This window comes from Rhodnius prolixus, unplaced genomic scaffold (assembly GCF_049639745.1).
Source record: "Rhodnius prolixus isolate KJV_2025 unplaced genomic scaffold, Rpr scaffold_13, whole genome shotgun sequence".
Taxonomy (NCBI): Eukaryota; Metazoa; Arthropoda; class Insecta; order Hemiptera; family Reduviidae; genus Rhodnius; species Rhodnius prolixus.
Genome location: NW_027411583.1, coordinates 269,519 through 281,486, shown reverse-complemented (window position 1 = coordinate 281,486; position 11,968 = coordinate 269,519). Strand labels below are relative to the sequence as shown.

The window sequence follows — 11,968 nt, the reverse complement described above, 5'->3', positions numbered from 1 at the left end:
GTTTTATTTAACGATAAGGTGATGGTAGTCGTTATTAAATTTATATTTGACCTTTAAAAAAACCTTATTTAGCGATAAACTCTTCTTCTCTTTTATATCAGTTCCTCTAAATGATAGTATAGCTTTTAGGCGAATGTATTCTTATTAATTACATTTAATTTATTTAATAATCTTATCCAAATTATTGAATATATTTCAGACAGCCGTATTCCAAGCTATATTGGGAGAAATCATCATAACCAGCGGAGTAATTGATATTGAAGGAGAAATTTCTTATACTTCACAAGAACCATGGATATTTCCTGGAAGTGTCAGACAAAATATTTTATTTGGAAGTGTATTTGAAAAAAGTAAATATAATAAAGTCTTAAGAGCTTGTGCTCTTGATATGGACTTAGAAAGTTTACCGCTAGGTGATTTAACCGAAATTGGTGGAAAAGGAGGTATTGCTCTTAGTACTGGACAAAAAGCAAGAATAAATCTTGCAAGGTACGTTGAAATAATAATATTGATTACAGCGGAAAAGTTATATGTATTAGCTTCTTATTAATTTGATCATTTAGAAGGACTGTAGGATATCCAAAGGAGGGCTCTTATTTTCTGTGGAGGCTACAGTCTGTGATGGGCAATTTAGGGTATAACAAGAAATTAATGTCCAAAAGCCGGTGGTGACTGATAAGGCTCCGGGCTCGCTAATCACTGATCTTGTATTTAATTAAAAATAGATAATATTATGCGAATGTTAATGCGCCTAAAAAATCAATAAATAATATTTATTTTTTAAACTGTGTTTCAGATCAGTATATAAAGAAGCGAGTATATATTTACTGGATGACCCATTGTCAGCTGTAGATCTGAACGTTGGGATATTCCTATACAGGCATTGCATAAAAGGTACCTATATATAAATACATTCATATATTATTCAAATACGCGACAGTATTTTTGACTCTATTTAGTCAGATAGTGTAGCTTTATGTAAGTGTTGTTAATTAAGGATTTCGTAAGTTGGTCAAGCTTAGTTTAAACGTTGATAGCGGACTGTCACTTTAGCGTCGGATAGTGTAGCTTTATGTAAGTGTTGTTAATTAAGGATTTCCTAAGTTGGTCAAGCTTAGTTTAAGCGTTGATAGCGGACTGTCACTTTAGCGTCGGATAGTGTAGCTTTATGTAAGTGTTGTTAATTAAGGATTTCGTAAGTTGGTCAAGCTTAGTTTAAGTGTTGATAGCGGACTGTCATTTTAGCCTTTACAGATTTATAAGCCAGTTTAAATGTAAAAAGTCAGATTTGAAATATTAGTCATGATGTCAAATGTAATCGTCGGCATCGCCTTCAAGCGAGCTATTTTTTATTTTTTAACTGCGCCCTACTCTCAATGCACATTCTCGCTTTGTGTGGGAAGTTTGTTGCTAGATGAAAGTAAGTCGTTCCGTGAAAGTTCTAAGGCTTCTTAATCGAAGTTTCAATAGCTAGCCTTATGTTCTGTTTGTATCTGTGCTCTGCCTGTCATGTTTTCTGTCTATGCTCCATGCCAGTTGATTGTCTTAGATAGCTAAAGTTATTTTTTTGTAGATTGAGGTTCATTTTTCTCGTTTAATAAAATATTGAAATGTTGTTAAAAATTACTTTTCATTCATTTCTCCACTGTATAGGTCTTCTAAAAGACAATGTTGTTATTTTAATCAGCCATCAGTTGCAATATGTGGATAATGATGACAATGTAATTCTTTTGGAAAATGTTAGTATATTATTTTCTGATTACTTTTATCTCTAGCTTGGACTTCATTATTGAGTGTTGCACTGAATAGTATTGATATTTTAATATGTAATATGTTTTAATTGCAATATGCTGCAGGGTAAAGTGAAGTTTCAAGGGCCAAAATGGGAATTAGAAGATTTACATTTAGGATTCACTAAAAATAGTGATAGTAACGTTCAAAATGAACAAAAGAACTATCCACAAGAAAGGGCGGAATCTATTAAAGTATGTAATCATACATGAATTAATTTTGTTGGGTATACAAAATTAACTTACTAATTACACTACCTAATTAACACTAATTAGCAAATAAATAAAAAATACTTAACAAGTTTTAACTATAAACATTCTGGCTCTGCACATTTTAATATTTTTCAGAGCAGTACTTCTACTATGGACCGGGGAAACGTTGGTCTCTCTAAGAACAAAAATAAAAACAATTTATCACTTTATCAATCATATTTGAAGTCTGGTTATGGAAGATGTATGTTATTTGTTACAATAATTATGTTCACTTTACCACAAGTTTTTGGAAGTTTTGGAGATTTTTGGCTTTCGTTTTGGTAATGTCTTAGTGCTAGTAATACTAGAATTCTGTCATTTTAAATTAGCTTAACGAAGAAAGAGCAATCTTTCTATTGAGGTGGGAAATAGAAGCATCAGAAATCTAAGTTCATCTTAGTTTGATTAAAGAAGCTGTGTTATCTGAGCTTGACACAGAATTGTTTGATTTTTGTTTCAATTTATTCATATCAACTGTAAGAATTAAGAAATTTCTAGATTAAGAAAAACTAGAGTTCGAAATAAGTCTTTTATTTTGTTTGTTGGTGAACACTTATTTAATTTTCTCTTTCTTCCCTGTTACATTTATAATTTGCCAACTTTTTAAAGCTTTATTGTTTCTACTGAATTATCTTATTAGGTATTTTACGCTTTCTTTTCTTAATAATCCAAGGTTATAAAAGTTTTGTTTTAAGAAAATTAAGATTTATATTATGAGAGGGTACTAGGTATATTTTCAATATTTTTCCTTACATTGCCATTATTCCTTAACATTTGTATAGAGACACACACCTTTAATATTATATTTTAATTTTAGGGTTAATTTAGAAGAAAATCATTACTTTTTAAATTCTACTATCAAATATGATGGTGGAATACCTAAACCATCTAGAGAGTTATGTATAATTATATTTGGAAGTTTAGTTGCGGCTACAGCTTTGGCATCATTTATTCGCTCACTAATTTATTATTGTGCTTGCATGAAAGCTTCCTTAAACTTACATGACCAAATGTTTAAGTCTGTTACCAGAGCCACAATTAATTTCTTCAATGAAACAAGTGCAGGTAATAATTCTGTAATTTTTTTTTTTTTTATAACAAAGACTAGGGATCTCACGTTAAATAAAAACATTCTTTTGAAAATAGGAAGCATTCTTACAAGATTTTCAAAAGACTTTGGTATAATTGATGAACAATTACCATCAGCTTTGCATGATTTTCTACAGGTCAGTTTTATAAATTCACTCCTAGTTTTAAAGTTAACCATAGAACTTTTGTTTTAATGAATGTATTTGTTAGATCAGTTTGATGGCCGTCGGTATTATTGTAGTAGTGCCGACAACGGATCCATGGTTATTAATTCCATCAGCCATAGCCTTTTTTATATTTTATTTGCTTAGAATAATCTATATTTCTACTTCCAACAATTTAAGAAGTCTAGAAGGTTCTAGTATGTAATCTAAAATTAAAATTCAGTTATATTTATTACTTTAGTTACAATTTCATATTGGATCTAATAATTTCACTTGTTTTCAGCAAGATCACCCATCATTACTCACTTAACAGCTACACTTCAAGGTTTAATCACTGTTCGTTCATCTAAAGTGGAGAAAATATTAACTAAAGAATTTGATGGCCATCAGGTAAAGAATAAAATAATTATTCAGACTAGAATTAAAGCAGCTAAAACTAAAAATACCCCTCTCCCATGATGGCTTTATACCAAGGGTATCTTTCGTTATGTATATTTATAAATAAAGACAGCTTATTATTATTAAAGCAGCGAGGAATATTTGTTTTTAAAATCTCTAAACTGATTTGTTATTGCTGCGGTAAAGGAGTAGTTTTCATATGATGTTAGAATAATTGTATATCCAAATTTTCAAAAGTTCAATTTGGTGATTGAATGATTGAGGAGATACCCTGCTTGCACTTCATTGTGGATATCAGCTTTTTGATTTTTGGCAGAAAGTTCATGATGAGCTTTAATTAATCAGTTATTGAACGCATATTTTAGTACTAAATAAATGCTAAATAATGTATTATTTATTACTAAATATTAAAGAATAATTGCATTATTTTTCGTGTTAAATTTTGAAATATGTTTTTTTATGTGCTTCTTTGGTAAAAATTATAAGGTGATATAAGGTAGTAAGATTTAGAGATATTAAAAATTAACCATTTATCCATCCATAAAGCCAGCCAATGATTACGTTATTTAGAAAAGAATTTCGATCAAAGAATTTAATGTTCAGATTTGGATTTATACATGTATTTTTATTTGTTCCTATTAATCCCCACCAATAAGAATCAGAAAAAAAATCATGTAAGTTGTTTATACAATTTGTACATCAGGTGGTAAACATATTATCGTATATACAATATCTTGCATGTCATCTTATAAGTGGGTAAACAGAAAAAAGAGCTTGATCAGGTTCTTATGTAATAATTAGAATGAACTATGACTAAGATTTCTTGGTAAACTTCAAATTCGTTTTTTTTCATATTCATTACTCAAAAACATAAAATATTGGTGTCAAATTATAATTGTATTTATTTAAATTAAATTTAACCAGACTAAATATTCATTTTAAAACACTTAATATGATAATGACATATTATCGTGGGCGATTTAATCTTTACGAATGTTTTGAATGTTTTTGATCGAGATCCTTAACCAATTTTATAACATTCAGATAATCAGTAGATTATTTTAGAATTGCAAATTATGTTTAAATCCAACAATAATTTCTTAAACTAAAGAACGTGTAGTAGTAAATATTAATAAGAAACGAAGAAGTAATGTTGCCCTTGGTTTAGTTACCTCGTATGTCTCAAATCAACAGTATAATGCACGCAACACAACATACTACTTTCTAATTTTCTAGAGAAGTGCATTACAAAGATTTAAAATATCCAATCGCTAGTAGTTTTTCAAACAGCAATATGCAAATCAAACAAAGTCAAATTCCTTACTTAGCTTCTAAATATTTTAATTTCGCAAGAATACTTTTGAGTTTTTCAATATGACAACTTTCTTCCCTCTCCTATTTAGAATTTGTATGAAGTTACTAATTGTTATTTTTATTTATGTCAAATAGGACATTCATTCTTCAACTTGGTATGTATATTTAGCGATCAACAGAGGATTTGCGCTGTGGCTAGATCTTATTTGTGTTCTCTATAATGCAGTTATTACACTAATCTTTGTTTACATTGATAAAAGTAAGTTGAGTATACAATTAACTTTAGTAATATTTATTACTTCATACTTAATACTTAATTAAATTTTTAATAATAAATTTGAATAATTTATTCGATCAATTATTATACTTACTCAACAGGTGCTTCTGGAGCAAATGTAGGTTTGGCAATTACTCAAGCAAATGGTTTAACAGGAATATTACAGTGGGGTGTAAGGCAATCTGCAGAAGTTGATAATAATATGGTATCCGTCAAAAGAATATTGGATTATACAAATTTGGAGCAGGAACCACCTCTACGTTCGACAGGTAAAAGGATAAATTTACGTAATTAAAAGTCATTGACTTAAAATGAAAGGTTTTATCGGCAATCAGTAGAATGAGTTCTTTGCGAACAATTTCTTTATTGAAAATTCTGTTGGATTGGCTGTGCAGGATAAAATCAACGATAATTTCTTTTATTAATTCGCTTCGATAGCAATAATAAAGAAATTTTTTTCCAAAAAGACCAAAATCCAGTGCTGATAAAACTTTCTCATCATAATTTAAGGCTTGCGAATCACTAACCAGATCATTGAATTGTATTTACGTCAAACTAATTATTTCTTAAACAACAATGGTTGAAAGTTGAAGGTAAATTATTAGATCTAACTTCAGTTTAAATATACAAACTTCAGAATTAGATTGGTCTTAGAATTGTTATTTTTTAAATGAATTTAATTAGGACCATGAGATTAATAGGAATACAAAAGAAGGCAGCCCAATTTTATCACAGTAGTTTCGAATTTAATTGCGTTTTTATCCCATTGAGGCAAAATTTATTTTATAAATATATATTAACTTTTTGTTAATCCCATTAATTACTCAACATACTAATTTAATGCAGTAACTAAACGGCAGTGATTCTTTACTCTTTTTTTTTGGTAAAATTTCAGAGGTTATTAAGGAGCCGTTACTTGAGACTCCCTTTCACTAAGTTTCGAAATAATGTTATCGACCCAAAATTGAAAACAATAAACATTGAAGCAAAATTTTCAATTAGTGCCATCAAAAATACAGTTAGAAATGATCTTCTGAATGATCGCTTTAGATATTTTCACTTTCTCTTACTCACGCTTTTTTCCTAATATCTTTTCAAATTAAAAAGTGTTAAATGATACCTTTCGATGACACTAGGTTCAAAGAATTTGATTTGCATTTAGATTTATAATGTAAATAGATAATGATTCAGCTAAAGCACAGCTAAAGTATTCAATTTATTTATTTACAATTCAGGCAATCACCCAGTTAATAATGAAATATAATTAATAAAATTTAATGTAATGTATAATATATGTAATATACAATGTAATATATGGTAATAATAGTCTAAAATAGTGTAATACCTATGGGATATACTTTACCGTTATTATTAATAGCTTTATTTTCCTTTAATTACATATAAAACATTATAAAATAGGTATAAGACACATATAAAATAATTTTTATTTTCTTTACTGTTATAGAAATCAAATATATTATTAATTAGTAAAAATTTAATAAAAATTAATAAAATGTAATTGTTGCAATAGCAGGAGTGCAGGTGTTGGCCGGTTGGCCTCAGAGAGGTTCAATTGAATTTACTAATGTCTCAATACGTTATGGAATTCACGGACCTTGGGTTCTTAAAAATATTAATGTTTCTATATCACCTTGTCAGAAGGTATTGAATTTTTAGCCATTCGTATGAGTCTACATATTATAAACTGATGTGATAAATCTAAATGAAATCATTGTAAACATATTATCAGGTGGGAATAGTTGGTCGTACAGGTGCTGGGAAAACATCTTTGATCGCTGCATTATTTAGATTGGCCGATATCGAAGGTATGATCAAAATAGATGGAGTTGATACATCTTTGCTTGGACTTCATGATTTTAGATCTAAAATTACTGTCATAACCCAAGAGCCGTTTTTATTTTCTGGTCCATTAAGGAAGAGCTTAGATCCGTATGATATTTATCCAGATGAACGCTTATGGGCAGCACTTGAAGAGGTAAGCTCTTTTTAATTGATGACTTACAAAATTGTTTTAATGTTGTATTGTAGATGAGTGGATGATTTTTATCCTAACTAGCTTATTTTTGTCTTAGTTAGTCTGTTTAATCATTCTTGTAATAATATAAAAGAAACGATAGCGGTTTAGCTAAGTTTATAGCAAATGTAGGGATTAAAATTATAATTTTATTTAATTTTCACATTTTCATTTAAGGGGGGATTTGACTAATCATTTTGAGATAAATTTATATGCCCTAAGAAGCTTTTGAGAGCCTTTTCTATCCCCTCAGAGATAATTAATAAAATGTTTAGATAAAAAGTTTATGACAAATTGTAAGCAAGACAACAATAATCGACATGGATATCTGCCTGCCGAAGTTTTATCTTAACATTAAATGTTTTAGTTTACAATAAAGAGATTGTAAAAAATAAAACAAAGCAAAATGCAGTAGAGGGGAAAAATAATTTTAATAAATAAATAATAATTTATAATAATATTATTAATATATAAATAATATAATAATATATAATAATAATAATATATATTAATATTTAATAACAAATTAAATTGATTTGTTAAAGATTGCCAGTACCGCCAACTAGCTGAACTCGTTTATAATCAGTTGTCTATAATTTGAGCATCTAACAAATTAATAAAAGACATCAGGTTAAGTCATTAAAATACTCTTGTTATATAATAAAAAAAAGAAAGATTTTTCGCCAAAATTCGATACGTGTCAGTGATCGGGCAAACCGCTATGAAGTGAAAAGCATCTTTTTTTAAAAAATACTGTCACAATTAAACAGCACAAGTCAAGTAACTTAGAGAAAATGTATCGTCGAATAGTATGAGCTTTCTCAATTGGCTTATCTCTTTGAAAGGATAAGCAGTTGCAACATTCTAAAAGCTACGTGCAGCTAATAAGCCCGTTTTAAAAGCAATAAAGCGTGAAGAAGCAAAAACGTGAATAATAATACCCATTTTTCGGAAATAGATATTTTGAGGTTCAATTTATGAAGATAATTAGAAAAATTAATTTTAAAGAAATCATTAACTACAAGTTGCGATTTCCCCGACTATTTTCTATTTCTCAACTTTTACGCAATTTTTCAACATAATTTCTTTATAAGATTAACTGAACATGAGTAAACATATCTTCTTTTTTTTTTAAAAAAAAAAAAAAAAAACATATTTTTCAGGAATAATTTCAGGTTTTTATTTTAGGTTCAACTAAAGGAATTTGTAAAAGATCTTACTGGAGGTTTGAATACACAAATTACGGAAGGTGGTTCCAACGTAAGTGTTGGCCAAAGACAGCTAATTTGCTTAGCGAGAGCTATTTTAAACGAAAATAAAATTGTGGTTTTAGATGAGAGTACTTCTAATATTGATTACAAGTGAGTTTTTATTTTAAACAGAAGTTACTAAACATAAACATCTATGTAGATAATATAAAAGTTTTGTGGATTCGTAACTTTTTAATCATTTATCTTTTAGAACAGAAGCATTGATACAAAAGACTCTAAAAACAAAATTTTCAGACTGTACGGTTTTAACAATAGCACATAGAATTCTTACTGTAATGGACAGCGACTTAATTATTGTAATGGATTCTGGAACTATTGTGGTAATGTTTAATTTTTTGTTTTTCAACTTTTTGATAGTTTTTTTTTTTTTTTTTTTAAAGATTACCTGTTAAAATTACTTAATTTATAGGAAATGGGTCATCCTCTAATTTTATTGCAAAATGATGAAGGATTTCTTTATAAGTTAACAGAAGGAAATAAGGAATTAGCTGAAAAGATGTTTAACATGGCTAAAAAGGTAAATATTATTATTATTATTTGTTCTAATTAACTGTATATTAATTTTTATTTCTCAAATCGCGTTAAATTTTCGACATTGATGATTCGTGGAAGACTTTAACTTTATTTATAAGTATACTCCAGGTTACAAAAACTGGACTTTTGAAAAAGATCTCTTCTCTCTCTCTCTTAGTTGGTTTTCTCTATCTCTCTCTTCTGTACGTAAGTGAACCAACATCTGGAACTCAAAATATTGGGTAATATAAATTTTTTTATTCGGGTATTACCAACACGGAAACCGATATAAGTTTGTAATACAAATTTCAATCCGTGACCCAGAGAAAGACTGATAATGTAAATTAACAAATTGAACGCATCTGTTGTATATGCAGTTAGGTCCGCGGTTTTAGATAATATCTACGGCTTTATCGTTATAGAAACACGAGAGATAATTAATTAGTTTTCTTGAATCAGCTGCAATCGTAGGGTGTGTCAGAAACTTAATTGAAGTCAAATTTTCTACACCACCTGATTAATAAACCTTTGATAATGGATGAAAATTCGAAACCAGTAAGAAGTAGAGAAAACCCTTGCTACATCGGTTAAAATCTGAAATGTGAATGCTTCATAATTGCTGAAATGTGAATGCATCAAAATTACTGTAATGTATGATTATCTGATGTGCGTACCACGTTTAAAACAACGGTTCACGTCCGAACACCGAAGTTATGCAACGTGGTTGGTAACATAAGTACTTGGATGGGCGTGCATGCTTGCTTGTTGGCACTACTCTTACTTTATCTTACTCCCCCTTAATAAAAATATAGTACTGAAAGAAGATGTGAAATTTAAGAATTATATTATACACCGGAAATAGAGGTTTTGAATTCCCATGAGCACGAAATAGCATTTTTAAGTAAATATTTTACTGATACATTAGTATTTTTTGCGCATCTATATGTTTGCAGGTTTAAGAACAAAATATTTCAAGAACGGAAAATCAATAATTTAAGCTTCCAAGCTTAAAGAAAATACCTCAACCAGAAGAGAATTTTTCACTTTGTTGATATTTTCTGCAAGCTTAGTGAGCTTTCTAATCCTTAGTTAAATAACAAGAGGATCTACTACTTTTTAGTTAAAATAAAATGTATGAGTTTGAAACAAGAGAATTATAGTAATAAAAAGTTTGAGAGTTCACGCCAGAAGTTTTTTTTTATTTCATGGAAATTGACTTTAAGGATTTAGATCTAGTAAATTTTTGGAAAATACATCACAATCATGTTAATTAATTGGATTAAACATTTTTTTGTTTTCCAGAATTACGAAGAAAATCTTGTCCCTATGCATGACTGTACCTCTTAGAAAGAATTTTTGACAAATAAATAAACTCGCGTACCTAGTTGGTGATCTAAATAAGCTCAAATAACTTTAAACAAGGAACGCAATTAGATAGAATGGAACAAATTGAAGAGTCATTTCAAGAGAAGTCTACATAATCCATTACATAATCAACAGTATTTTTTAAACAATTACAACTAATTTGTTACGAAATTGCTAATTCGTCTTGGAATGTAAATAGAATTCTCCCGACTTAATTTCATAACTTTTTGCGAATCAGTGTAATTTTATTATCTTTTGTTATGTTATTTAATTATATATGAATAAAGAATTTGATTATTGGTCTCAATCAATTGAAATTACATGGAACGTTTTATCAGCGAAAAATTTCATGAATATTCTTATGTTGGACTTGGTTTCTTATCCAAGAAATTTTTAGAATTAAAAATTCATGATCCTTAAAGTAATATCTACTCTCGGCATTGTACTAGTAGTAAATTTATATCTAAATGGAGTGTACATTTTAATAACTTTAAAGATTATGCTACAACTTTGTGTTAACTTCTTTCCTTTTAACTATATTTAATTTACTACTTTTAAACTATACTAGGTTAACCTTTTTGATAGCTACTAGTAAAGTTCGCTGGTTTTCGTGTAGGTTCGACAATTTACGTTTAGTATCCAGTCTAATAAATATTGCAATAAGAAGAGAGGTTCTAGTAGTGTTGCAGAAACGATTCAGGGTGAGACGAGCATCCGTTTTTGTGCGGCTGGTTTAATTAATTTTTCTTTTAATGTTTTAACTTTCTCTTTTGTTTTTAAAAAAGGGTGCTGTCACTCCATCTCCGCTTATATCTTCCTTCTAGAAAGAAAAAAAAAGGTATGTTTATTGTTGTTTTACGAACCGGCTTTTTAGCTTCGTCAAATATAATATCAGATAATTTCGGTAAAAATGTTTGTTGAAAAAGTAGAAAAAAACGAATCTACTGCCTAATTAAAATAAAGTCTAATTTAATCAGCATTAATGCCTACATTCAAATAAAACCTTAATTCCAGAAGTAGTATCAGTAAACCCAACCGAAATTCTATTGACTCATTGTAACCTACTTCGGTATCAGCTGGCAGCTGGCAACATCCTTCTTGTGTGTTTAAAATAAAAATGATTGCCCGCTATGACCCATGTAATTTTTAACAGACAGATGTTTTATTCTGAAAAGAAACTCATTAAAGAAACATCTGGTAACTAATTTTTCTGTAAAAAAACTAATCATACAAATACTGTTAATTTTTATTAATTCATTGGAAAAAAGTGATCTAGATTATTAAAAATATCTTTAGTACTTTAAATTTAATGCCCAACTTAGTTTTGGATAGTATATTTTAAAAATTGTTGATTGCAGGTTTAAAATTAATTAAGTTTTCATCTTTTCGTTATTTTCCTTAAATTTAAGGAAGTTTTCTAATTGTGAAGATTTCTCTTGTGAGTATTTCAGTGAAAATATACGCTTTAAGATAATAGTTCGGCTTTCACAAATTAATCA

The 11,968-nt window shown here is 28.7% G+C and overlaps 2 protein-coding genes across 7 annotated transcripts in view; both read left to right on the top strand.

The window, feature by feature from the left end:
• The window catches only part of LOC141447818 (ATP-binding cassette sub-family C member 4-like), a 31,658-nt gene extending 20,882 nt beyond the window's left edge, over positions 1-10,776 (top strand). For 2 of the 4 annotated variants that reach the window (XM_074115683.1, XM_074115686.1), the window contains 17 exons: positions 200-489; positions 797-894; positions 1,654-1,739; positions 1,857-1,985; positions 2,139-2,323; positions 2,860-3,107; positions 3,189-3,268; positions 3,342-3,492; positions 3,579-3,685; positions 5,144-5,267; positions 5,387-5,554; positions 6,817-6,947; positions 7,036-7,281; positions 8,509-8,681; positions 8,782-8,911; positions 9,001-9,108; positions 10,407-10,776. In XM_074115683.1, the coding sequence (XP_073971784.1) occupies positions 200-489; positions 797-894; positions 1,654-1,739; positions 1,857-1,985; positions 2,139-2,323; positions 2,860-3,107; positions 3,189-3,268; positions 3,342-3,492; positions 3,579-3,685; positions 5,144-5,267; positions 5,387-5,554; positions 6,817-6,947; positions 7,036-7,281; positions 8,509-8,681; positions 8,782-8,911; positions 9,001-9,108; positions 10,407-10,451 (2,499 nt within the window). In that variant the 3' untranslated portion in view covers positions 10,452-10,776. Of the gene's footprint in view, positions 1-199; positions 490-796; positions 895-1,653; positions 1,740-1,856; positions 1,986-2,138; positions 2,324-2,859; positions 3,108-3,188; positions 3,269-3,341; positions 3,493-3,578; positions 3,686-5,143; positions 5,268-5,386; positions 5,555-6,816; positions 6,948-7,035; positions 7,282-8,508; positions 8,682-8,781; positions 8,912-9,000; positions 9,109-10,057; positions 10,362-10,406 lie in introns of those variants that run through there. The other 2 variants (XM_074115684.1, XM_074115685.1) reach the window with 2 other exon arrangements.
• A 362-nt stretch (positions 10,777-11,138) lies between these two features.
• Positions 11,139-11,968, top strand: part of LOC141447817 (probable multidrug resistance-associated protein lethal(2)03659) — a 75,951-nt gene continuing 75,121 nt past the window's right edge. Inside the window, exons 1-2 of one of the 3 annotated variants that reach the window (XM_074115679.1) lie at positions 11,139-11,170; positions 11,255-11,307. The gene's annotated coding sequence lies outside the window, so the exon portion shown is untranslated. Of the gene's footprint in view, positions 11,308-11,968 lie in introns of all 3 variants that reach the window. The other 2 variants (XM_074115678.1, XM_074115677.1) reach the window with 2 other exon arrangements.